This window comes from Rhinatrema bivittatum, chromosome 7 (genome assembly GCF_901001135.1).
Source record: "Rhinatrema bivittatum chromosome 7, aRhiBiv1.1, whole genome shotgun sequence".
NCBI classification, from domain to species: Eukaryota; Metazoa; Chordata; class Amphibia; order Gymnophiona; family Rhinatrematidae; genus Rhinatrema; species Rhinatrema bivittatum.
The window spans coordinates 277,677,675-277,704,799 of record NC_042621.1 but is presented as its reverse complement, the minus strand read 5'-3'; the positions used below and the strand labels follow the sequence as shown (position 1 = coordinate 277,704,799).

The 27,125-nt window shown below is 44.5% G+C and overlaps 1 protein-coding gene across 4 annotated transcripts in view; it reads right to left on the bottom strand.

Moving 5' to 3' along the window:
* NEURL1 (neuralized E3 ubiquitin protein ligase 1) overlaps nucleotides 1-27,125 on the bottom strand; it is a 459,730-nt gene that overhangs the window by 34,768 nt on the left and 397,837 nt on the right. For all 4 annotated transcript variants that reach the window (XM_029610300.1, XM_029610303.1, XM_029610302.1 and 1 more), the window contains one exon: nucleotides 17,686-18,366. In XM_029610300.1, coding sequence (XP_029466160.1) covers nucleotides 17,686-18,366 — 681 coding nt within the window. The remainder of the gene's footprint in view (nucleotides 1-17,685; nucleotides 18,367-27,125) is intronic.

Here is a 27,125-nt window from a genome sequence, read left to right as displayed (position 1 = left end):
GCTATTCCTGGGAGTGAGCAACAGGAATTAGACCTAACTTTATAGGATCTATCAGGTACTTGCGACCTGGATTGGCCACTATTAGAGACTGGATATTGGGCTTGATGGACCTTGGTCCGACCCAGCACGGCTTTTCTTATGGATGGTAAGAAAATGAGTGCACAGGGAGCAAGGTCTCTGAGGAACACCTCGAAGTGTGGAGAATCCTGAATATCACTGCCACCCAGTTATGTCACATTAAAATAGGATTTCCACTCTGCGGGTGAGAGGTACTGAACAGTATCAATGGCTTAAGAATCCCTTCCTCAGAGATCCCCTGTATTTATTCCATGCTAGCTTGAATTCAGAAACTGTTTTTGTCTCTACCATGTATCCACCACACTCTCTATAAAGAAAGATTTCTTAAGATGACTCTTGAGTCTATCCCTTTTTATCCTCATTCCATGACCTCTCATTCTACAGCCTCCTTACCACTGAAAGAGGCTCGCCTCCTGTGCATGAAAACCTTTGAGATATTTATATAACTATCATATCTCGCCTAGCTTGCCTTTCCTCTAGGTTACACATGTTTAGATCTTTAAGTCTGACTCAAAATGCTTTAGAATGAAGACCACTGACCATTTTAGTAGCCGCCCTCCGGAGCGACTCCATCCTATTTACATCCTGCTTTATGGCAGGTCTAACTTAACTGATTAACTTAACTGAATAACAGGGTCGTTCTTTACTGTGCGATGGGCCGTTATTGCGTGTGTTAGCGCCTTATCGCACGCGATACTGGCCGCATCGAGGCAGTAGTATTTAAATCAGGGGAAGGGGGTGAGGAGTGGGGTTTGGGTGGGGTTATGTCCAGCAGGGCTGTGGGCGATAATGTTTTACACATTATCGCCGGCAGCACCGTGGGAAATAACACCACCTTTTCCCGTGGCGCTATGGGGGTGACGGTGTGCGGCACTGTGGCGGCCTGCACACTAACACGTCATCCCCCCTCCCCCTGCCCCTTTTCCAGCCACGGCTCATCATTCTGCTCTATTTATATCAGAATGATGAATCCAGGCCTAAGTTTGAATATCGTTACTTCTCTGGCTGAGGGCCTGATTCATCAAGGTCCTTTCCCATAGACAAAGAATGGGAGGAAAGCTTTAGTGAATCAAGCCCTAAGTTAGCTGCATAAGTAGCACCACTGCAATCTGCCGATTGTCTGCCCACTAGATATCCGGCTATCTGCTTAGCTGGATACGTAACTTATCTGGCTAGGTGACAGCCGCTGAACATAGCCAGATATTCAATGGCCTCCACTTTGCCAGATAAGTCCGACTTATCCGGCTAAGTAGCGTTTCAATATCAGGCTCTAAATTGTTCCCTTATTCTCCCCAAGCACCTACTCATCTTGTCAGTCTTTACTAGATTGCAAGCTCCTTGAAGAAGACTGCCTCTTATGTGCCTCTGTCTGTACAGTGCTGCGTACACCCTGGAGTGCTATTTAAACGTTTAATGGCAGTAGCAATAGTAGTAGTAGTACCCTGGGGTTCTATGGAATCCAAACTGAAAAACTATTTACATTCTTCCGCCTGCCTGCATTTCAAAGAGAATCTCTGTGGAGAGTTTCCATTTGAAATTTGCTTGCAGGCCACAGGTGCACAGTACCGGCAGGCCTGTACGCACACGCTGTCTCAAATATCATCCCCTATAGCTTTAGATGCTCATGAACAATACAGTTTATTTTATAGTCATTTGAAATGTGGGCTGGGTTTTTGTGTGTGTGCGCTTCTGTAATTCTGCAAAGATGCTGTTAATGAAGGCAGAACATTTTTTTGGGATGGCAATTTATGCCTCGATTATCACTTAAACGAGCCAGCTGCTGAATAATAGTGCTAAGCAAATACGGAAGTCTTTTGTCCAGGGGAAGCAAAAAGATTTTATTGACCTCATAAAACTGAATTGGTTTATAAAGGAAGTCTAACTTAGTAAGAGGAGAGAAAAGTATGCTATTATTTGGGGCAATTTTGAAAAGGCTTTACGTGCATAAACCTGCTTTTGAAAATCAGTCGGGGTCAGTCTATGTAAAAATATTCAAATAACTCCGTTTTGCAGAGGCATTCTGAGGGTCGGACTTGGGATGGAGTAAGCACTTGCTCATCTAATTTGTTTTTATTTTAAAATTGGTGGTCCCGATTCTCAAAAGCATTTATGCACGTAAATGGCCTTTTTGAAAAATTGCCTGGAGTTGAACGCATAAAAATACATATGGAAGCAATTTCATCCACATTTTTATGTGTACGTGAAAGAAGAATGTCTTTGGGAATTCTCATCCCTGTGCCAGTAACCAAAGGTGGATACTCGTCTAGAGGTGTTCCAACAATAAAGTGTACTATAGCAACTCTTCAATGGGTATCACATGGCACCAAACACATCCATCATTTTTTCACAGTCTCCATCCTGCTTTATCTGGGTATGCACCTCTCGGATTGCTGGCTGGCACTAGGATGACCTCTCCTCCCAAGCTTTGGAAGTGAGCCTCCTAGTATGGTAAGGGGTCCCCTAGATTGAAATGGGTCTCCTTCCCCAAGGTAAAACATACGGTGGAAAACTTTCAAACAAACGAGCATGGCAGCAGATATGGATGTGAGCAGATCCATGCTAGTGTTTGATAACCCATGCATGTGATATACGCATGTGTTCTAAAACACAAGTATCTCTGTCTCACAATATGCACACGTATGTAGGTTTACACGGGAATGCATGCAATGCTTCAAAACTCTGTATATCAATGCACTGAACATATATATGTTTCCTGCTTTTTAAAAAAATATATGTGTGTATATTTTACATGTGAAAATAAAGTAGGACTTGCGTATATCGGGGTTTACACGTGTATTTTAAAAGAGGCGCACGACAAGGAAATTACCAGTTTTACCAGTTTCCTCAGTCTTCAGCCTGAACTCCCCACAGGTCACTGAGACCCTCCAACCAATCAACATTACACAATAAACACGTAGGCTGGAAAATGTACGTGTGTCCCGATCACCCTTAGACACCTTCTTTTAAAGGTGGGTAAGTGTGTGCGCAAAAGTGAAAATGCATGCATATTTTCAAACTTTATAAAACATGTACTACGTGAGTAGAGCCTACTTACGTGCGCGTATACTAAAATTTTATGTGTGTAACATTTTGAACATTCTCAGTGTCTGAGTTCACATATGTTCTCACAAACTCCACTCCTCACACTTCTCTCTGATCCTGGGGTAGAGACACTGGTGGGGGTCTCCAGATGCACTCATTTGCACTCACAGCTCTCTTCTCCAATGTTAAATGGGTCCTTTCTAGTTCAAGGTCCCAAATATCAGCTGTGCATAGGCCAATCATATCCATCCTCCCTCTCTCCGTGGGCCAAGTGAATGTCCCCTTTCTTTCTTCTGCCTCAGTGGGCCAATCAGATGCCTCCTCCCTTTCTTCTGCCTGCACAGACCAATTGGATGCCTACTCCTTTCTTCCTGCCCTTCCAATTGGCCTGCAGGGGACAAGAAGAAGGGGGGAGCCCCATTGGCCTACAGCAGGACTAGGGGATGCTATGTCATGGCTGGAAGAAGGAGGAGTCCTATCGGCCTCATGGGCTGTCTGTGTGTGAGAGGTAGCGTGAGAGTGAACATGTGAAAATCGCAGGGTGACTGTAAATCGAAAGCTCCCAGGCACGGCAAAGAGGCTGGGCCTGGTCTTGGAGCTCTAGAACAGGGACTGGGAAACTTTGACTGCCTGAAGTGGAAACTATTCTAAAGATCAAAATTGTAGAGCGTATAGTTTAATGGGACACAGTCAACATGGATTTTCCCAAGGGAAGTCTTGCCTAACAAATCTGCTTCATTTTTTTGAAGGGGTTAATAAACGAGTGGATAAAGGTGAACCGGTAGATGTAGTGTATTTGGATTTTTAGAAGGCATTTGACAAAGTCCCTCATGAGAGGCTTCTAAGAAAACTAAAAAGCCATGGGATAGGAGGCGATAGTAGGAATAAATGGTCAATTTTCTCAGTGGAAAAGGGTAAACAGTGGAGTGCCTCAGGGATCTGTACTTGGACCGGTGCTTTTCAATATATTTATAAATGATCTGGAAAGGAATATGAAGAGTGAGGTTATCAAATCTGCAGATGATACAAAATTATTCAGAGTAGTTAAATCACAAGCAGATTGTGATACATTACAGGAGGACCCTGTGAGACTGGAAGATTGGGCATCCAAATAGCAGATGAAATTTAATGCGGACAATTGCAAGGTGATGATTATACAGAAAAACAACCCTTGCTGTAGTTACACACTGTTAGGTTCCATATTAGGAGCTACCACCCAGGAAAAAGATCTAGGCATCATAGTGGATAATACTTTGAAATCGTCGGCTCAGTGTGCTGCAGCAGTCAAAAAAGCAAACAGAATGATAGGAATTATTAGGAAGGGAATGGTTAATAAAACGGAAAATGTCATAATGCCTCTATATCGCTCCATGGTGAGACCGCACCTGGAATATTGTGTACAATTCTGGTCGCCACATCTCAAAAAAGACATAGTTGTGATGGAGAAGGTACAGAGAAGGGCAACGAAAATGATAAACGGGATGGAACAACTCCCCTATGAGGAAAGGCTGAAGAGGTTAGGGCTGTTCAACTTGGAGAAGAGACGGCTGAGGGGGGATAAATAGAGATGTTTAAAATTATGAGAGGTCTAGAACGAGTAGATGTGACTCTACTATTTACACTTTTGGATAACAGAAGGACTAGGAGGCATTCCATGAAGTTAGCAAGTAGCACATTTAATTGGAGAAAATTCTTTTTCACTCAACACACAATTAAGCTCTGGAATTTCTTGCCAGAGGATGTGGTTAGTGCAGTTAATGTAGATGGGTTAAAAAAAGGTTTGGATAAGTTCTTGGAAAAGTCCATTAACGGCTATTAATCAAGTTTACTTAGGGAATAGCAACTGCTATTAATTGCATCAGTAGCATGGGATCTTCTTAGTGTTTGGGTAATTGCCAGGTTCTTGTGGCCTGGTTTTGGCCTCTGTTGGAAACAGGATGCTGGGCTTGATGGACCCTTGGTCTGACCCAGCATGGCAATTTCTTATGTTCTTATGAAGGAAGAGGAAGAAGTTGTCCTGGGCCATTTCTGCCAGGGCTGTGAATACAGTGGGAATTTTCAGAGAGACTCTACAAATGGTTACCAGAGGACTAACTTTGGGAGTGGCTTACAGAGTACAAGATCTGATGTTTGGAGACTAAGTAAAGGAGTTTTGAACTGTGAATTTATGTATCTGAACTGTTTTTTCTGCTGTTTGTACTGTAAACTCTGAAGGTTGTTTCTAACTAAACTGGTTATTTTTACAAGTAAAGTTTTTTTCTGTTTGGAGCTCCAGCCTAGCCCGAACTATCTATTATTTTTAGACGTGACCTCTCCAGGGCCGGTGCAAGGGTCTGTAGCACCCTGGGCAGACCAATGTAACACTGCCGCCCCCCCCCCCCCCACACCCTCCCCCTGAGTTAAATGTGCCCTCTGACAGTGGTGGATGTATGGAGTTATGATCACCCTTTTCCAGTTCTCTCTCTCTCTCATATATGTGTCGTGCACTCTCTCATATATGTGTAGTGCAAACCTAGCAAGTGCTCTGTGACTGCTTCTTTCACATTTTTTGAAAATGCCGCCCTCACGTGCTCCGGTAGCGTCCCGCCCATTGACATCGCCCTAGGCGACTGCCTAGTCCCACCTAATGGTCATGTCGGCCCTGGACCTCTCCCAAGAAATCCCATTTCCCATTCCACGGGATCCAGAGACTGTATTCTTCCATCCCGGTTGAGCAAATCCAATGCACTCCAGGGCTGGGAAAGTAACTCCCTGGTGAAGGGAAGGGGAGGTTACACATAAACCCAAACACTTGTGCTGAGTTTCCTGCCCTCCACATCCTTCCATGTTTGTGAGATGGGAACAGAGGGTCCTTCTCTACCCTGACGTCTCCTGGAGAGGGCTGCGTCCTCTTAGAGCCAGGAGCAGGGATTCACAACAGATAACTCTTTAAGATGATGACTCTCTCAAGTTGAGGCAGACGCTTCAGACCAGATGGAGTACTGAAAAAGGGGGTATGTCTCCTTCCTTCTATGCACACAGCATCAGGGGATCTACAAAACTGGAACAGATTTTACTCCTCGGAAAGCTAAGTGAAAACCGCCTCAGCACATTATCCCTGCCTGCAGCTATGTAGACAGTAGCTAACAATTCCAGCATCCTCACGGCAGGTGCTGACAGGAATGGTATTCTCCCTTCTTTTTCCTAACCTGTAGCCCGAGCTAGGTCCACCTAATGGAGATCCCATGAGGTCTGTACATTTCTGCCTCACAAAATGGGGCATATTTAACCCTTGGTTTATTGAGATGAGCCTGGCATTCAATGGTATTGATGGGAAAATGCTGCCTCACTTGCCTCCATCATCCTCATGTATCCCTGCCACCCTCTGCCCACCTGGATTGTCACCCATCTTGCCTGACTTTTGTGAAGGCTTTGCCTATAGAACAAATCGTGCCCAGTTTTAAGTTATATATATAGATAAGACAAAAGCAAATAGATATGGTAATCAAGAACATGTAGAAATACGAGGTGTGCCTTCCACCAGGAGGTAAAGAGCAATAAAACGGAGTGTCCCCCTATAACTAATTCACGATTGAGGGGGGGAGGGGAGTGGAGGATTGGAATCTTAACATCTTCAAAAAGCAAACTGATTTAAAAAAAAGCATGTTATAAGGCTTTTTGTTCACAGCTGTAAGACCAAATGTTTTTCCATATTTTGATAAGTGAAGATCCCCTTTTATATCCTATGAAAGTCTACAAAATACAATAAGCCCATACTCATAGCAAGAGGCACCCTTTGGGGGAGATTTTCAAAGGGTTACGCGTGTAATCTCCGAAAACCTATCCCTGTGTGCGCTGAGTCTATTTTGCATAGGCTCGGCGGCGCATGCAAGCCCCGGGATGCGCGTATGTCCCGGTCCGGGGGCATGGCCGGGGGCGTGGCCGGGGGCGTGGCGGTGGTTCGGGGGCGGACTGGGGGTGGACCAGAATCCTCCTACACAGCAGCCTGTTCCGGGGGATGGCGAGCTGGCATGTGCAAGTTACGCCTGCCAGAGAGGCAGGCATAACGCTACGAAATAAGGTAGGGGGGGGGGATTTAGGTAGGGCTGGGGGGACCAAAAAAAAAGTTCTCTCCAAGGCCGCTCCGATTTCAGAGCGGCCTTGGAGGGAACAGGGAAAGCCATCGGGGCTCCCCTAGGGCTCGGCGCACACATGTTATAAAATCGGGTGTACATTTGTGTGCGCCGGGTAGCGCGCACACAAATGTACCCCACGCGCGAAATATTAAAAATCTGCCCCTTTGTGTGTAATCTCCTTAATTTTATTTTTGCCAGAATGGCTTTTTTTTTTTTTTTTTTTTTTTTAAATTAACAAAATGTGAACAGAAACATCTATAATTGTATAATTTATGCTCCATTCCTGAAATGGGATTTATTAGTATTTGGAACAAGCTCGCCTTAATAGAACCGGCTAGAACATTTTTCACTTACCAAATGTCATAAATTGAGTTCATACTGGTGACCCATTTGTACCTATCTGGACAAACTGCTATGTTGTAATTTACCATGGTCTGGGAAATTGGTATATTTGAATCTCTTTCCACCTAATCTGAGCCTGCGTCCTGGTGGGAAGAAATTTCTTGTTATTTCTCTTCTTTTAGCAAAAAAAATAATAATGATATTGTTGTTTTGGAAGGGAGGATGAATTTCCTCCTTTTTGGGACTGGAGACTGCAAACGAGACAGTTGGGCTCAAACGAAACACTTGACGCTTACTTACAGATCTGGAGGAAAGCTCTTCCTGATGTCTCCAACACTTGAAGCAGTGTAATACTATCAGTTTACCTGTATGTTTGTATTTTGTTTTGTTTTTTTTTTTGTTTGTGCATGGTTGGTTAATGTGAGATGAATGTGCAGGTCTCAATGTGTTAAATAGGAGTCATTAATACTGTTGTTAGGGTTGCTACAGAACAGGGTTTGCTATATACTTGCTTATCTGTATGCTGCCTGTTGACCTATAATTTTCTTTTGCCTATCTAGTTAGAAAAGATTAAAAAAAAAAAATCAACTGTATCAGTGAGTTTTAGTACGTCTCATCAGGTTTGGGCGAGCCCCTGTGCAAGGTACTCGTGCTGTATGATTTGTGACAGAACAGTTACATTTTAGAGTTCCTTCAGAATTATTCATAAAACAAAGACTGACAGATGCATGATAAAATAAAATTGATCTACTGATCTTGTATGATGAAAGCTTATTAAGTTACAGGCTGTTCATCTTTACTCTCAGTGAGAACTGAATTCTGGATTTTACCTTTGGAGACTTTTTATGATTTTGACATCCATAAAGGAAATGCGTTACTACATCAGTGGTTTTACTTGGCTTGCCTTTAACAACAGAAAATGTCTATAGAAATGTTAATTCACTAGGGATGCAAATGTGAATCAAGACTTGACAACTGCAATAAACTAGTTCAGTGGTTCCCAAAACCTGTCCTGAGCAACCCCAAGCCTGTCAAGTTTTTGGGATATCCGTAATGAATATGCATGCAAATGAGACAGTGCATGCAACTCTATCTCATGCATATTCATTGCGGATATCCTGAAACCTGACTGGCTGTGACTCTCCTAGGACAGGTTTGTAAATTCCTGAATTAGATCATTTTGGGATAAATTTTCAAAGACTTCTTTCTTCTTTGCACAAGTAAAAATAGAGTTAATTCACATAAGTCAGCCACATGCAGATAACTGGATTTTCATCTGTCTGAAAGGCTGCATATACTTTCATGACATGCACACATTTGGCTACATAAAAAGAGGCAATCCAGTTTTTTGTAGTAGATGTATGAATGCACCTTACATTTTCATAAGATACACACATATCAACACGCCTAACTTTAAACCCCTAATTTGCAACATCTAAATCTGTTGCGCTGGAGGTGGATTCTTGGGCTGAGGTGGGGTTGATGCAACCCGCAGGCAGGGGCCTACGGATCCCCACCGTCAGCAGGTGGAGTGAGCTGAAATTAGAGGCCACTGGAGCTTCACCTGTACCAACCCACATTCCCCTCGGGTTGAGCCTTTGAGTGCCGGGGCTGGCAGAACTTAGGCAGGCCTCGAGGTAGAACAACGGAAGTGAACAGTTCAGCCCAGAGACAGCAGCCAGCAGATGGCGTAGTATATCCTGGACTGGTCCTCATTATAGGAATCCAAGCACCACGGAACGAGGATTAACTGAAGATGCTTGAGCAGAGAAAGGCAGAAGCCTCAGGAGTCCAAGTCCAGAGGATAGGGACAGAGGCGTCACTGTCAGCCTTGAAGGAGAGCTGGCGGCAATGGAAAGATGTAGCAAGTAACGTTGGACTCTGGACACAAAGGAGTCTATAGCGAAGTCGTTCATAGCAATGGTCAGGGCACGGAGAAGGCTGGCGTAGTCAGGCATGGCAGTGGTCAGGCATGGAGAAGACAGATGTAGTCAGGCGTAGCAGTGGTCAAGGCACGGAGAAGACAGACATGGTCAGGCGTAGCAGTGGTCAAGGCATGGAGAAGGCAGGTGTGGTCCGGCATAGCAGTGGTCAGGCTTGGAGAAGGCATGCAAGTTCGGACTTAGCAGAAGTCAGGCTTGGAGAAGGCAGGCAAGGTCTGACGTAGCAGAGGTCAGGCTTGAAGAAGGCAGGCAAGGTTGGATGTTGCAGATGTCAGGCCTGGAGAAGACCTGGTGCTCCACAATATAGACACAAACCTGTTTGTCTTCGCTGGAGGCGTTCTTCCGGTGTCAGTCACCCACGGCCCAACTGCATGGGTTCCTCTGCCCTGACCACTCTGGTGTCACTGGTTGTAGAGTTCATGACGGGTGGTGAGCGGGAACGAACCTGTGAGGGCCTCTTAGGCATCTGATTCTCCTGGGGACACTCTTAAAGACGGTGGTCTATTTGGCCCGCCAAGTCTATAAGGTCCTCCAAGGAGGAAGGGAGCTCCCAAACAGCCAACTCATCTTTTAGCTGGGAAGAGAGACCATCAAGATAAATGGCTCAAAGACAATCCTCTTGCCAAGCGAGCTCAGTAGCCAAAGTCCGAAACTCTATTGTGTAATCAAAGAGACTTTGTTGTCCCTGACGAAGGTGGAGCAAACTGGTGCTTGCTATAACGTGCCGCCCTGGATTGTCGAAGGTCAGTTTGAAGACAGCCTCAAATTTAACCAGCTCCCTCAAAAGGGAGTCTGAGCATTCCCACAGGGGTGAAGCCCAGGCCAGGGCTTTCCCTTCAAGGCGGGATAAGATAAATGTGACTTTTGTTAAATCATCCTGGAAGATGGAAGGTTGCAGAGCGAATTGCATATAGTACTGGTTTATAAATCCTCTGCAGAGCTTGGAATCACCGTTGAAGCGTGGAGGCACTGGGAGAGCCAACAAGGCTCGCGGCAATGATGGAGGTGGCTGTGGAGGAGGAGGAGGAGCCGGATCGCTAAGAAAAGCGTTGACCCGAGCATGAAGACGGTCCATGGAGGAGGCCCGTGCCTTAAGGAACTGCTGCTGTTCATGCACCTTGGAAGCCAGACCTGGGATGGCCTGGAGGGTGCACGGCTCCACCGAATCCATGGCCTTTGCAACCTGTTGCGCTGGAGGTGGATTCTTGGGCTGAGGTGGGGTTGATGCAACCCACAGGCAAGGGCCTACGGGTCCCCACCATCAGCAGGTGGAGTGAGCTGAAGTTAGAGGCCACTAGAGCTTTATTTATACCAGCCCACATTCCCCTCGGGTTGAGCCTTTGGGTGCCAGGGCTGGCAAGACTTAGTAGGGCCTCGAGGTAGAACAATGGAAGTGAACAGTTCAGCTCAGAGATAGCAGCCAGCAGATGGCGTAGTTATCTTGGACTGGTCCTCAATACAGGAATCCAAGCACCAAGGAACGAGGATTAACTGAAGATGCTTGAGAAGAAAGGCCGAAGCCTCAGGAGTCCAAATCCAGAGGATAGGGACAGAGGTGTCACTGTCAGGGTCGAAGGAGAGCTGGCGACAATGGAAAGATGTAGCAAGTAACGTTGGATTCTGGACACAAAGGATATAGCAAAGTCAAAATGGTCAGGGCATGGAGAAGGCTGGCGTAGTCAGACGTAGCAGTGGTCAGGCACAGAGAAGGTAAACGTGGTCAGGCGTAGCAATGGTCAAGGCATGGAGAAGGCAGGTATGGTCAGGCATAGCAGTGGTCAAGGCACGGAGAAGGCAGGCGTGGTCAGGCATAGCAGTGGTCAGGCTTGGAGAAGGCAGGCAAGGTCAGACGTAGCAGAGGTCAGGCTTGGAGAAGGCAGGCAAGGTTGGGCGTAGTAGAGGTCGGCACCAGGAGATCAGTCGAAGTACAAACATGTCGAAAGTAGACACGGGAACTGGAAGACACTCAGGAACTTGGAACAAGGAAACATGGAGGCAATGAGTACTCAGAACCAACAGGGAACTGAGGTGACCTGTTGCAAAGGCAAAGCTTCTGTGCAAGGCTTGAGCTTAAATACGCTGAAGGATCTGACATCAGCATCCGGGTCCGCGGCTAGGTTCCTGCCGCGGGCCCTTTAAAAGAATTACTGATGCACGCGTGCACCTAGGGAGGGGCATGGCGCTACTGGCGGTGTCTCTCTGCGAACCCCGCGGAGGCATGCTGGCTGGAAGTTCCGGGAAGTGGAGCAAGGCTGGAGGCGCTGGCAGGGGTCCGCGGTCGGAGCCGGCGGCCCAGTGTCGCGAGCGACGGGGAGCTGGAGCCTGGAAGTATCTTGGAAAGGTGAGAGGGCTGCAACGTGGGACGTCTGTGGGCGGCGAGCGTAACAAAATCTAAAATATCTATTTATCCACATAACTTCCCAATTTTCAAATACAATTTAGATGGGTATGAAACTCCCCCTTCCAAGGGAGAGACAGTAAAGAGCATGCTATCATTTAAGTGAACTGCAGCAGAAAAAAAAAAAAAAAAAAAGAGGCCAATGCAGCTATGTAACTGAGCTGCCAGCCCAGGAAATCCAGAATGAGACTGAAAAGGTTGCCAGACCTCTTACTGTGAAGGTGCTTAAATGATGATTGAATAGATGAGTCAGGGAAGGGATTTACATGTCACAGCCCCCTGGACCACTGCTGGTATCTTGCAGTGAAATATCACTTTAAATCAAAGGATAACAAAATCCTAAATTACAGAACTATAACTGGAAAAGTCCTACACTGGAGAATTCTGAATGAGAGAAGGATTTATGAGAGAAATGTACTGAAAAACAATCCTAGGAGGCAAACAGATTCTCAGCCTGACTAACAAGGGGAGTCAGACCCTTGGGTACCTAGTTCTAAGACAACAGGAAAAAAAAGGGCCAGGCAGGATGGAAGAGCATGCACACATTCTCTTTCCATGGTCCTGCCTGGGTCTTGGACTTTTAGCTAAGAGAAGGTGACCCAAGGCTGGATAACAGCAAATGACTGATATCCAGGGACTTATATCTGGTTTTGGTTAAAGATGGTAATGGAACTTGTTTTTCCTATTTAGCTTACTGTATTTTTTTGAATTTAGACTGAATTTGGCTCTCTTTCCCAACAATAGTATCAATACATATGTTGAGTTGACTGTATTGCTTGTAAAGGGGGGAGGGAGGGGGATTGAGGGATAGGGATATATATATATATATATATATACTTGAGGTGCTTATGTTTTTTACTGCAACAAAGAAAGGATGTACACTTTTGTATTAGTGTAAATTTACTTGTTCAAGCAATAAAATTTAATTTACAAATAAAAAATAATAATTTGCTTGTTAAAATGCATCCTACTTACTAGAAATGGGCTGATCCAAAATTCATGCAGACGTAACTTGCGCGCGCCACCTCGCATCCCCCGGCACAGGCTGCAGTGCCATGGAGTGATACAGAGGCATTACGACATTTTCCGTTTTATTCACCATTCCCTTCCTAATAATTCCTAACATTCTGTTTGCTTTTTTGACTGCTGCAGCACACTGAGCTGACGATTTTAAACTATTATCCACTATGATGCCTAGATCTTTTTCCTGGGTGGTAGTTCCTAATATGGAACCTAACATTGTGTAACTACAGCAAGGGTTATTTTTCCCTATGTGCAACACCTTGCACTTGTCCACATTAAATTTCATCTGCCATTTGGATGCCCAATCTTCCAATCTTGCAAGGTCCTCCTGTAATGTATCACAGTCCGCTTGTGATTTAACTACTCTGAATAATTCAGCCAGTTAAGTAGTGTTCCAATTTAAAAAACAGAAAAACACACACACACATCGCAGGCCTACTCGGGCCCAAACCTGTTCCCCGCCTGCCTCCAAAGATCCTGTGTGGGGCCGAACCTGCCAAACCCCTGTCTCGTCTCTAAAATAAAATATTAGTGCAGTGAATCATTGCCAGTTAGTCCCCTTCCCAGTTCACCATTTCTTTTCTACAATAGCGTCCTCTCCAGATGCCCGTCCCAACCCTTTGCCTTTCACCCCCTCGTACCTTAATTTGTGGCATTTCTTCAGCCCAGATCACCCTAGAGTCCTACCGCGATCCGGGTCTGGCACTTCTGTCATTGCTAGGCTGCTACGATGGGAGAGTACCTATCTTTGTGAACCGCCTTACATTTCCCAACCAGACAATATAGAAATTCTATTTAATAAATAACAGGTGGGGCAGGGGCCGACAAGTTCGACAGGTTCTAGATTTTAACTAGAAAGTCGGTATAACAAGAAAAAAAAATAGGTCTTGACCTTGATGCCACAGATGGTTACATGAATCAATTAAAAAAAAAAATCAGCATGTGTGTGTAACCTGCAACAGTCTTCCCAAAATAGTTCCTCCTATTAGAAACAGGGACTGTCATGTACATTTTTATTTTTACCTGGAAGTGGGCACCTGCTTCTTATGAGTTTCCAGATGAATTGCAAGCAGCCTCCATTGGGTTACAGCATTATGAGCCTTCATTCACAAAAACCCAGAGTTCTCACCCCCCCCTTCCTATATTTTTTTTTATCCCTTTCCCAACACAGTCCAGCCATCGTAGTGACGGTCCATGCCCTGGGGTCACAAGGCATGGCTCCCTCCGGAACCTGGCTAACGTGAACCCTAAGCATGGCCACTAGATGTCGCTGCTAAACGATGACCAAGACTCCTTCCCTACCCCCCAAGGCTGTGAATGTTCCCTCTGCAGCATTTCCAGCCACGGCCAGCCTGTGGAACAGCAGGCCTGGCCTGTGAACTGAGCCCAGATCCTCTACATGGACGTGCGCAGTGCATGACCAGATAAGCCTCTGGGCTGGCACTCTTAACATATACTCATAAAATACTGAATAGTATGTGGTAGTTACAATTCCACTTTAATATTTTTACTGCCCTGTTACTGTCAGGTTAGAAGAAAAACTGGAATTTAGGAACACATTCTGCACTAAGGGGCTAATTTTCATTCAACCTGCACAAGAAAATCGGCAAAAGATGCACCTAAGTACACCAGTTTTCTACGTGGACCTACATGCATAAGTCTGCTTTGAAATTATTCCACCAGATCTACCCCACCACATGCACACTTACACCTGCTAAAATGCACGCCAAATTTTTTCTTGAAAATGTTTACACATTGTTTGAAGTCCAAAATATGCACATACACACAAATCGCTTCCCAGCTGCTCCCACATCAATGCATCTTGGCTGTCCGGCTTCAGTTACACGCAGACATTACATATGCGCACAAGTTTACCCACATATCGTGTGAGCAGTTCTGTAGAAGGCCATTTTTGCATGTAACACCCTGTGTTACCCACTGATGGTTCTCTGAAAATTACCCTTCCTATAACCAGAACATGGATCTTATAAAGGTGTACATTGATTAGCATCAGTTTTCATATTATTAAATCTGAATCGATTTATCCAGGAGTCATAGGATAAACTGCGTAACCCAGTTGAATTTCAGCTCTTGCTTCCATACTGTAGCCACAATAGACTTCCAATAATGCAAACCCTTCACTACTCTTAAATTGTGATTTTTGTTTTCTCAGTGCATCATCATTCCTAATGTTCCTACCCTTGTGATCTATTGTTGAAGACGAAGGGGTCCTCCTTTCCATAGATTAGCTTCTACGGTTGGCTAAGCTTAACATTTATCTTGGCACTCATACAAGGCTTTCAGCAAGTGCTGTCAAACAGGTCACATTAAATGTGCAACGTTGATCCTGTCTTTTCACGATAACAGGGGAGGCTTGGGATCTGCTCCAACACTAATCAAAGTGGTGTTGCACACTTACCATCTAAATTCATTCATGTGGCTTGTAAACATTTCTCAGAAACCAGCAGAAGTGGAAAACGGCCAGCATGCGCCTATCCTACTCTCGTTTGTTACTAAAATGTGAGCATTAAATTAAACCAAATTCATGGACTGATAAAACTTAAAATACGAATAGCATAAAACAATCCCCCAAATTATTTTTTTAATGAAATGAGAAAATAAACAAAAATACATAGGGACGGTAACTTTTAAGCAGGCGCGTGGGCGCATTTGTGAGCGCGTTCCTTGGCCATGCCCAGGGACGCGGCCATTTTATAACATACGTGCAAATATGCGCGCATGTTATAAAATAGCCTGACCACGCGCAGATGTGCGTACAATTTTAAGTGGATGCACACCCATGCAAGCAAATGCCTCTTCTACCGCATAAGTGGGGGGGGGGTTTTAAAAGACGCGTGCGCCGACGCCATTACCAGTTTTACCAGTTTGTTCCCAGTTTGCCCAATTAAGGACTAGGACTTCCAAACCGCCCTAGTTTAATAGCCTCCCTTCTCCCCTATTAACCCCGACCCATAAAATCCTGCCAATCTGTCTATTTATCTTTATTTTATAACTTGCACATCGTCTGTAACAGAAATAAAGTTACGTGGCAGGGGACCCTGGTGCCCGCATGAGCATTGACGCGCAGATTTCAATGTGAAATCCAGGAACACCCATGCCCCACCCAGACCACGCCGGTGCCCGCCCCTTTTTTGGAACATTTCAGTTGTGCGGATAGCAGCAAGTACGCGCCTATGCGGGTGGCATTTAAAACCTGCTTGGCGCGCCCTGGCCCGACTTGTGCATGTACCTCCTGGATTTGGCACCCGCCAGACTTTTAAAATTTACCTTAAAGCTCATACTTGAAATTCATGTACTTAAGGTCTACTGTACTAGCAAAGTATTTCAGCTTGTGCACATTGGGGCGGATTTTAAAAGGCCTGCGTGTGCCGGCAGCCTATTTTGCATAGGCTGCCGGCGCGTGTAAAGCCCCGGGACGCGCGTAAGTCCTGGGGCTTTCGAAAAGGGGCGGGAGGGGGCGTGTCCGGGGGCGTTCCCGAAACGACGCGGCGTTTCGGGGTGGGCCCGGGGGCGTGGTGCCGGCCCGGGGGCGTGGTCGAGGCCTCCGGACCAGCCCCCGGGACCGGAGGACGGAGCGGGGCTGCCGGCCGGCGCACGCAAAGTTACGCCTGCTAAAAGCAGGCGTAACTTTGCCAACAAAGGTACGGGGGGGGGGGTTTAGAGAGGGCCGGGGGGGTGGTTTAGGTAGGGGGAGGGCGAAGGAAAGTTCCCTCCGAGGCCTCTCCGAAATCGGAGCAGCCTCGGAGGGAACAGGCAGCACGCGCTGGGCTCGGCGCGCGCAGGTTGCACAAATGTGCACCCCCTTGCGCGCGCCGACCCCGGATTTTATAAGATACGCGCGTATCTTATAAAATCCAGCGTACTTTTGTTTGCGCCTGGTGCGCGAACAAAAGTACGTGATCGCGTATTTTTTAAAGATCTACCCCTAAATTTTTTATCAGAGCGTTGTACCAAAATAGTAACTTCTTTTTGCTTCGCCCTGTCATTTTGGAGGCAATTTTCCACAAAATTCAGCTTTATGCATGTAAATGGCTTGTTATAAAACTGCCTGGGGTGTCTGTGAATAAAAGTAAGCACATAGCCTGATTTCATGCACACGTTTATGCGCACAAAGTGCAGGTATTCCAGGGAGCAGAGCGGGAGCGGAGTTGGCATTTTCATGCATACTTTGGATTTTAAAAAATATACAGATAAATTATCAAGCAAAAGTTATGCCCTGCAAAAAGCAGGTGTTACTTTTTTTGAAGGGTTACTTTATGTAGTTTCTTAGGGATAATATTCAAAGTGAACTTATACCTATACGTTTTCTTCGAAAATCGGTGTAACCTCTGCATGTAGGCAACAACCGACTTATGCAGGTTGTTAGCAAAATTTCATAGTGAGGGTCATTTTATAAGTCATAATACACACTGACCAAAGTGTATATTAGGACCATTCAGAAGTGTGGAATGTACTGTGAGGCCAGAAGAACAAAGTTTTCTTGCATTTTGCATTGAGTGCTTTTATAAAGAAAAGAGTATGCAATGTTAACTTGCTCAAAATAAAGCAAAACCTGTTTAGCTAATTAAATATCCATTATTAATGATATACTTGGGTGACTAACTGAAAATGAAACCAGTATTTGCTCTACATTGTTCAAAACAAGCTACTGGGCACATTTTTATTACATCAAGCAAATTTACTAAATTGATAAGAGTGTGCATTCTTAAGTAGAAAAACATACCCAGTATCCGAATTTGCATGACTGTTCCATGTAGACCAAAAAACATCCATAGGGGCTGTGAGCAGTCCACGCACACCTGCATGCCGGCACTGGATCCATTGTGGCTTAAGTGCAGTTCACCTTCCGAATTTACCACAAATCCCAAGATATCACCACTCTGGAGGGGCACTAATACTCTACACACTGCCCAGAATTCCTTCCTGTCGACCAGAGACTCCGGATTATAGGGGAGGTCACTGGGCCTCAGAGTACCTGGGTCACACGAGGTCACGCCATACGACAGTGTTCCAGTACGCGAGGCATTAGATTTGTTTATTTTGACGAAAATGGTTTCGTTGATTCTGAGGGGCCTGCTGGTGAACACCAAAGTCCTTTCTTCCCGGGCATGCTCTAGTCGCGCCACTGTTTGGTCGTCAAGCGTTTTAATATGGGCTCCCCTGAGAGGATGGAAGCGGAGGTCATTTTCCAGCTGTGATGGAAGGAGATGGGAATGCTGGGAGTTCAGGGAGTTCTGCGGGATGGGACAGAGGGTGCCCACCATCTGAAAGTTTTCTTCTTGTAGGTTTAGGTCACACAGGCTCACGGAGAGTCGCGTGTCCTCTGTTTCTCTCCGCAACGATGGCCGTCGGATTGCAGTGAAAGATCTTGGACGCAGGCAGTCAGGAGGGATTATTTCGCTATCTGTAAAACAAAGCAAATAAGAAAAACGCAATTCAGGTACACTGCAACTAAGTTGTTTTTATATTTAAAAAAAATAAGCCATATTACAATTTTACAGCAAAAATAGTTCAGACTACAATTGGAAATTATTTTTATGATACCAGTAGTTGTGAATTAGCAGTTTTTAGTTCATTGCTATATTGACGGAGGTTAGCAATTCCAGTGCTCAGTGGCTGCAGATAGGTCTGATTTTCAGGCTATCTGCATTAATAGATACAGCGGCTTGCAAAAGTATTCGACCTTCTAAAATATCAGTGGACTTGTGTGGAGTTACAGCAAGACAACCTGCTTCAGTCTGCTGCTAAAAAAAACTAAAACTTGGGAGATAGTTCACCTTTCAGCAGGACAATGATCCCAAGCACAAAGCCAAAGTAACACAGGAGTGGTTGACCAACAGAAAGGTGAATGTTCTACAATGGCCAAGTCAAAGTCCAGATCTCAAGCCAAACAAGAATCTGTGGCACTGTTTGAAAATTGCAGTCCATAAGATCAACCTGAACAACCTGAAGCAAATCAGCCAGGAAGAATGGGAAAAAAAATCACTCCAAAGCTGGTAGAAGCTAACCCCAACAGACTTAAAGCTATTATTGCAGTAAAAGGTGGTTCTACCAAGAACTAGTGTGAAGGGGTTGAATACTTATGCAAGCAGTATTTCTTCAGTTTTTAATTTTATTTTACCAAAAATGCAGAGAAATAATTAATTGTGACCTTGAAAATGTACCTTGAGTTCACTGGTTTGCAATAAATAGGGATGTGCAGCAGGGTCGGATTCGTCCCATTTGGTATTCGTATTCGTTGGGATCCAAATCAGTTGCATCCGTTCTCGGGGGATCCCGATCCGTTCATTAGTTACATATGTATTTATTTCCCAAAAAAACCCCATCCCAACTCTTTAAATTTAATTAACTACAACCCCCCTACCCTCCTGACCCCCCCAAGACTTGCCAAAAGTCCCTGGTGGTCCAGCGGGGGTCCTGGAGCGATCTCCTGCACTCGGGCCGTTGGCTGCCGGTATTCAAAATTTCACCGATAGCCTTTGCCCTTACTATGTCACAGGGGCTACCGGTGCCATTGGTCAGCCCCTGTCACATGGTAGGAGCACAAGATGGTGCCGGCCGCCATTGCTCCTACCATGTGACAGGGGCCAACCAATGGCACCGGTAGCCTCTGTGACATGGTAAGGGCAAAGGCTATCGGCGCCATTTTGAATACCGACAGTCCAAGTGCAGGAGATCGCTCCAGGACCCACGCTGGACCACCAGAGACTTTTGGCAAGTTGTGGGGGGGGGGGGGGGGTTATTCGTTAGTGATACGTTGAATTCGTGGGGGTTCACCATACGTTTCGTGACCCCCACGAATACAACGAATATGGCATATACGTTGCGGATTACCAATACGTTGCGGATTACCAATACGTTGCAAACGAATGCACACCCCTAGCAATAAACATACTGCTGGGAACAATCTGTGTGTCATTTGTAAGCCATACAAATCTCCTGACTTTTTTAGGAGGTCGAATACTTTTGCAAGCCACTGTGTATCTGCATATTGTAGTTGTCGAAGGCCTGAGTTGCCTACCCTGGGCAGAATAACTTGCAGTACAAAAAGGATTTAACTACAAATAAGGTTATTTCAGTGTCTTGGCCTTTCCCTGCCACAGTCTAATAACATTTACTACAATGTTGACAATAACAATTTAGATTTGTATAGCACCTTTCACCTAAATAGGATTGAATTAATATTCTGCTGCACTTTGTTTATTTATAGAAGAGCTACAAGAGAGTGCTGCTAACATTGGAAACAAGGCAGCAGTGACAGTACTTATAGTACAAATACTGTAGCTAAAAGGTTGTATATTCCTGCCAGCAAGATCTGGTCACCCATGGGTAACTCCAGTACTTTCACCAAGGACCAACTTGAAGATAGCTCATGGCTGCCTTTGATTTTCTCACAAATTCCCATGGGAAACTGAAGATTTGTAATTGTCTACGCTACATGCATCAGTTTAAGATATCTTGAAAAGGATGCTGGGAGTTGTGAGACTAAAACGAGCTGAGGTTAAGTCTCTTGTCCAAGTTTTCATCAAGATGACAAGAAGGGCTTATAGCAAGAGTTTACTGCTTTTTTACATACGGTAGTAACACAGTAAAAGATGGCAGATAAAGACTCAAATGGTCCTTCCAGTCTGCCCTGCAAGTAATTTAGCTAAGTTTCCAGAACTGCTAGGATAAATTTATTGCTATCCTGGAAAAAAATATGCAAGCAATCTGTCCTGAACCATTGGTAACCCAAATAGATGTCTTTAGGTATGAATATAGCTTTGCAGAGAAACAAATTCATGGGATATGTTTATCAACTTATTTTCTATTGAATTGTTTAAAGTCCATTAGTTCCAGAGCTCCAAAGACTATTGCCCCCATCTCTTAGTGTCCCAATAAAACACGGAGCTAAAAACCAATTCAATTTAGAGAGAAATTGTACAGTCTGCAAAGAAATACACCAGTGCTTAGCTATTCATGAAAGAAGGCAATTAAAAATGAGCTAATTAAAGTAAACCAGAAAGAAAACTGTTCATAAAGTAAAATATGATATGTGAATCACAGATTCCCTAGAGATACCTTAGAAAATAGCCACTGCTATTACTAGCAACGGTAACATGGGATAGGCCTGGTTTTTGGGTACTTGCCCGGTTCTTATGGCCTGGATTGGCCACTGTTGGAAACAGGATGCTGGGCTTGATGGACCCTTGGTCTGACCCAGTATGGCATGTTCTTATGTTCTTACCTTCTACATGTGTTTAGATTATTTATAGCAAATGTATTTTTGATCCAGTAATTTACTGAATATTATTGGGGCCTAGGTAGTAAAAGCACTCTATTTTTAGAAGGTTACTAAAGAGTAACCTTCTAAAAACTGAGTCTGTGGTAAATTAGACATTATCACCCGATTTACAAATACCTGCAGAACACAGCCATGCCAGAAAGGCTATGTTAAACAAGTATGGCCCTTTTAACACACTCATGCTCTAAACAAAGTCCCATTTCCCAAAATTAACCATCCCAAAAACAAATGACAAGATGGCCCAACAGTACCCCCCCCCCCTTCTAATTGCCCCGCCATTCCTTCTTCTAGTTCCGTCGACTATCTCCCTACTGCCTTGGTTCTAATCCTTCTCAAAGGAAACATCTTCCAGTGGTTCCAACCGCCACCCCTCAGACCGCGCCTCTCTTATCCAGGTAGTCAAACAGAAAGAAGAGGGTTCTCTTACCCCTCTATTGATTATGCATCCAGTGACAATCTAGGGCTCTGAGGTAGTGTGCGTGTATTGGCGGCGAGGTAGAACTAATGGGAAGAGGATCAGAACCAGAAGGGTTGCAGATGGGGTCAGAGGCAGGGCTAGATACTTAACAGACTTAGGGCTTGGGCACATTCAGTCTTCTCTTGTGATTGCGATAATTATATTCAACAATCACAAACAGCCCACTGCCCCCTCCCCTTGAGAACGATCCTGTACAAAGTCAGGAAAATCAGTACCAACCACACTGGAAGAGCCAAGGGGATCCCACCATACTGATGTGCTGTCAAACTTCTTATCAAGAGGCTCTAACCAGCTTTGTTTTACTTGATGAAAACTTTTCACAAAATTATTTAACCCTCCTCTCCATGAAATAAAAAATAAATTGTACATAGAATATACAATAACTTAATATGTTTATTTATTTTTGGCTTTTCTATACCGACATTCATGTAAAAAATACATATCACAACGGTTTACAATACAACAAAAACATTCGCTCAGGGCGATACAAAGAACAGAGATGGCTTTTAACATTAAAATGGATCATAACATAACATAATCCTTATAAAATAACTTAAATACAAATCATCTCAGAGTGGATGGGATGAGAACTGGATAAAACAACGGAGATAACAAACTGGGTTGTGGTGTCCGCATGGAAATTTAATTCCAATCACCAGATGCTTGAAAACTTTTACTGGATCAGTTGATAAATTATCTAGAATTATTGTACATAAGCTTTTGAAATCAAGTGCTTCCTTCTTCAGATGTCATGTCAGAGATATTATTCACATCTGAAGAAAGGACCTATGTGGTTTTGATATCTCATCTACAATCATTTTTTTAATTATACTTACATTGATTCAATAAAAGCCATCAAAGCATGCAGAGAATCCAATTTACTGCAGGAGCCCTACAGCTTCTAGATCACAGCTTACAGATTTCAGTCACCAAACTGAAAATAAAATGCTTTTTTTCTAACTTTGTTATCTGGGTGGGGTTTTTTTTTTCTTTCTTTGTTTTCAGTCTCTTTTTTCTAATTTCTTCTTGTCTTTTTTCTCCTAAACCCTTTTCCAGGGTCTCCTTTCCATTTCACTTTTATTCTCTTTTCTGTCATCACATCCTTCCCTCTTTTGACATCTATCTTTCCCTTTCATCTCATTTTTCTTAAATGTATCTATTCTCTACCTCACCATCACTTCACTTTTTACCCACTCACACCTGTATCTGATCCCTTCTCTTTCGCTCCTCTTCTATCCTCCATTATCTCTTACCTTCCAGTTCTTGTTCCAACATTTCACTTCCCCAACTTTCCCCTCCATTGTTTTTTATCTATTTATTTATTTAATTTATTTATTGGTTTTTGTATATCATCATTTGGTGTGGCCATCACAACGGTTAACAAAGCATGAGACAGGCAATTTTAGGTACAAATAAGAGCAATGCATAGCAAAATAAACAAACAACATAATTCATGATAACAACAGGTTATATTTAAACATTAAAAGAATAAATATTAAAAGCACAAATAAAAGATTAAAAACGTGGGTTGCTTTACTCATAAATCTCCTGCTATTAGTTCTCTTCTCCTCCAGCCGCCACACTGTCTCTCTTTTTTACCATTCCCCATCTTCCCCACACTGACTTTCTCGCCTTCTCTCATCCATTTCATTTCACTCTCCTCCTTTCACATTATCCAATCCCCGTCAGTTTCACTGCCTCACCCCATCATCCCCGTTCTGACTTCTTCACCTTCAATTCTCTCTTTTCATGCTTCCCCATCCCCTCTCTCTGATTCATTCTCACACCCTATCGTCTCCCTCCAATGTCTTCATTGGCTATTATGCACCCTTCATCATCATCACTCCTTATGACCCTCAAATACCAACCCCTTTGTTTGTCACTCTCAAGCACTTCCTCCTCTCAATCACTACTTCTGGCTCTCTCTTACCCCATCCAACCCCATCATATCTCTGGCTCTCTCTCATCCCTTCTACCCCCCTCAAGCTCTGTTACCACCTCCCACTTCACCACCTCAGGATCTCTCACATATACTCACCCTTCTTCACCATCTCTGCCCCACCCAACCCAACATCATCTCAAGCTCTCTTCACCCCTTCCACAACCCCTGGCTTTCTTTCGCATAGACCTTTCCCTACTGCCTCTGGCTTGAATCTCTATCCTATTTCAACCAGCTATTTTGTATCCCCTGCCCCTGCACTCCCCCAGACACATCCCTTCCTTCCTCATGATTCTCATGTACCCCGTACCCTAGCTCTCTCTCTCATCACCTAAGAGAGCCCAAGCTTGCGTTGCTATTTTCAGGGAGATGGGGAGGAAATCACTTTCACCTCCCTTATTTATAAATTACATTTATAAACTGCCCTTCCAGCTACTCCCTCATATATTCCCCAGCAATCAAACCTCTCCTCCCCAACATTCAACCTCTTTTGTGCCAAGCCCACCTCGCCTCCCCCAAACACTCACCTTATTCAATGTTAACCCTCCTCTCGCACCACCCCCTCAAGCATTCACCTCCCCCAACATTCATCATCTCTCACACCACCATCCTTCTCACAACACTATCCTATACCCCCCTATTCATCTTACATGCCCCCCTTCAGTATTTACCTTCTCTCCCTCCCCATAAATCACCTAGACCTCCCTGACTTGTGCTCCGTGGAGCCTCCTTCCTCCTCCCCCACTCTGTTATCAGATGAGTCCTGGGATCATAGGCTGCATATCTTTGTCTCCTCCAGCCTTTCCCCCTCATACTTCCTGTTGAAATAAGGGGGGCGGGAGAGCGGGTGAGAGGGGATGAAACTGGAGCAGACACAGGAAAACAGAACACATTTGCTCTTCTTCCTTCCCCAGCCCCTCCCCTTCCATTTCTCCCCACCTGCTGCCTGCAATGTAGCTCCAGTCTCACTCCTCCCTTCTTTTAGGGATAGGAGAGGAGAGGAAGGGATGAAGCTGGAGCAGACACTGCAGAGAAGAAAAGATCTGTTCTGCTCTCTTCTGTAGCTGCTCCACTCCTGTTCCCTGCAGTAAGCACAACAGCTTTTTTCAGCTGCCTGAGATTCGGAACACAAGTCCTGTTTGCCCCTGGATAGGGTCCTTCTTGTTGGTGAGAAGATAACATAGTAACCCAGTAAATCATGGCTGATAAAGATCAAAATTGGCCATCCGGTCTGCCCAATAGCAATGTGCACACTATGGGGTAGAATTTAAAAGATGCGCACGCGTCCATGTGCACATGGTTCCTGGCGCGTGCACATGGATGTGCTGATTTTATAACATGCATGTGGACTGAGAGGGGACTTCCCTATTCTCCTACCTAAACTCCCTCCTTCTTCCCCTCTTCCTCTCTCCTCCCCACCCCCTAAACCCTACCATTTTTTTTTTGTTTTTCAACTTACTTCAGGGCCAGAGCTTAAGTAAGTTGCGCGCATCCGGCCGGCTGCCGGCGCGCGAGTCATCGGGACAGTGTACAATGGCGCTGTCCCGGACCGCCCCTTTGAAGAGGCCCGGGCCCATTAAAAAATTGGTGTGGTGCGCACAAGGCCCAGCCATACGCATAAACCCCGGGTTTTATGCACGCGGGCCTTTTAAAATCCGGCCCTATGGAAGTAATTTTCAAAGGCGTTACATGCATAAAAGTAACATATGTCACAGCAATTTTCGAAAGTGCATTTACGCACATAAAACCTTTTAACAATTCAGCCCTATGGAGTACATTTTTAAAGGGGTTTCATGCATTAAAAAAAGCAGTTATCAAAAGTTCTTTAGAAAATTGCCTCCATAAGGCTGAACTGTCAAACGGTTTTACGTACTGGACGTTCAGCAGGGGGCGGGCGGCCCAAGGCACCGCTCAGTAATGGGCCTGGCTACTTACACATCTAAGCTGGCCAAAACTTGCCTGACGATAACTTTGAGTTATTCATTCCTTATTATTCTGTATCTGTTTCAGAGTATATTTGATATATTAAACATAGGAGAAAGTACCAGCAAACAACAAATGAGCCAACGATGCATGTTTAAAAAATTCCAACCTGCAGGGAAGGAGCCCTAACATACGTGAAGCATTATGACCTGGGGAAGGAGAAAGGAAGTTGAGCTCATGGCGCAGAATACTCCAAATTGTCGGAAAAATGGATGCTTATAATCCTGGGTCACAAGTAAGAAACAGAGGCCTGCTTATTGGATTAGGCAGCACGATATAGTTGACCACTAAAATTTCCAAGCTATTTTTTTTCCTAACAAAAAAACAATAAATGCATATGTGGCATATTAACAATGCTCTATCACAGGAATGCTGTAATGCTCATTTTAATTTGGAGGCCTTGATAAAAAGTCATCTTAACTTAATTTTTTAAAGCTAAAGAAATGAATAATGGTAAATAAGATGAAGACAGAATCACTCGTGTTGCTCATGTCCCTTGGCAATATGTTAAAACAGAGCTATTTACCTAAAATAAATCTATTTAAAGAACACTTGTGCTCGGTGCATGGGTGGTCCAAAAACCAGATGAGTGGATTTTTGTTTATCATATTATTACATCCAGTGGATGCTGGATTCACAAATGAGAATGGTCTTTAAACAACTGGTAAAATTCTGAGAGGTTATTATTTAACTTTTAGCTCTCAAATAAGAACTAAAGTCACTCCAGTGTTTGCTTCTCAAACAATCAGGCGCCAGAATGCATCTTCACAATGGCACAAAGGGGTACTGCAGTTATGATTCGAAAACATTATTAATATATGTGGCCCGGCTATGACCCAGATTTAGCTCAGATACTGAAGAAGGAATTGGTAAGGCCATGTCCACCCCTCAGGTCTAACTGTCTAGAAGGGGGACATAGAGAAAAGTTTGGAAGGACAAGACCTGATCTTCATATCTGGGAACTTTTGACTTCCAGCCACCCTGAGATTACCATGAATTAGCGGGGGAGGGGGGGGAGAATGGTGAGAGGGCAACTGCACAGTGGGATCGGATGCTCACAAATTTGCTCTCATAAACACTCTTACATGTTCACACTTACTTTCACTGCTCATTCTCTCACATGTCCATTTACACCTTTACGTCTGCCTTTCTCCCACCAACACACTCTCACTCACGTCTCTCCCTCTTCCATACACACTTGCCCACTCACTTTTACACCTATGCTCACTTGCACTCAGCTCTCTCCCACTCACCTACATACACTCTCAGATCTCTTCTTCCTACACAAATACACTCACTCACTCTCACAGACATGCTCATTCATTCTCTCTCACCCCCTTTCAAAACACACTAGCAACAGCAGACTCTAACTTGGGCTCCGGGAGCAGCAGCAGCCTCTTCCTTCTCCTCCTGTGCTGCGGAAGTGGACGCTGCCTGTTTCTTACTCCTTGTTTGATGCACGGGCTGGAAATCGCAATG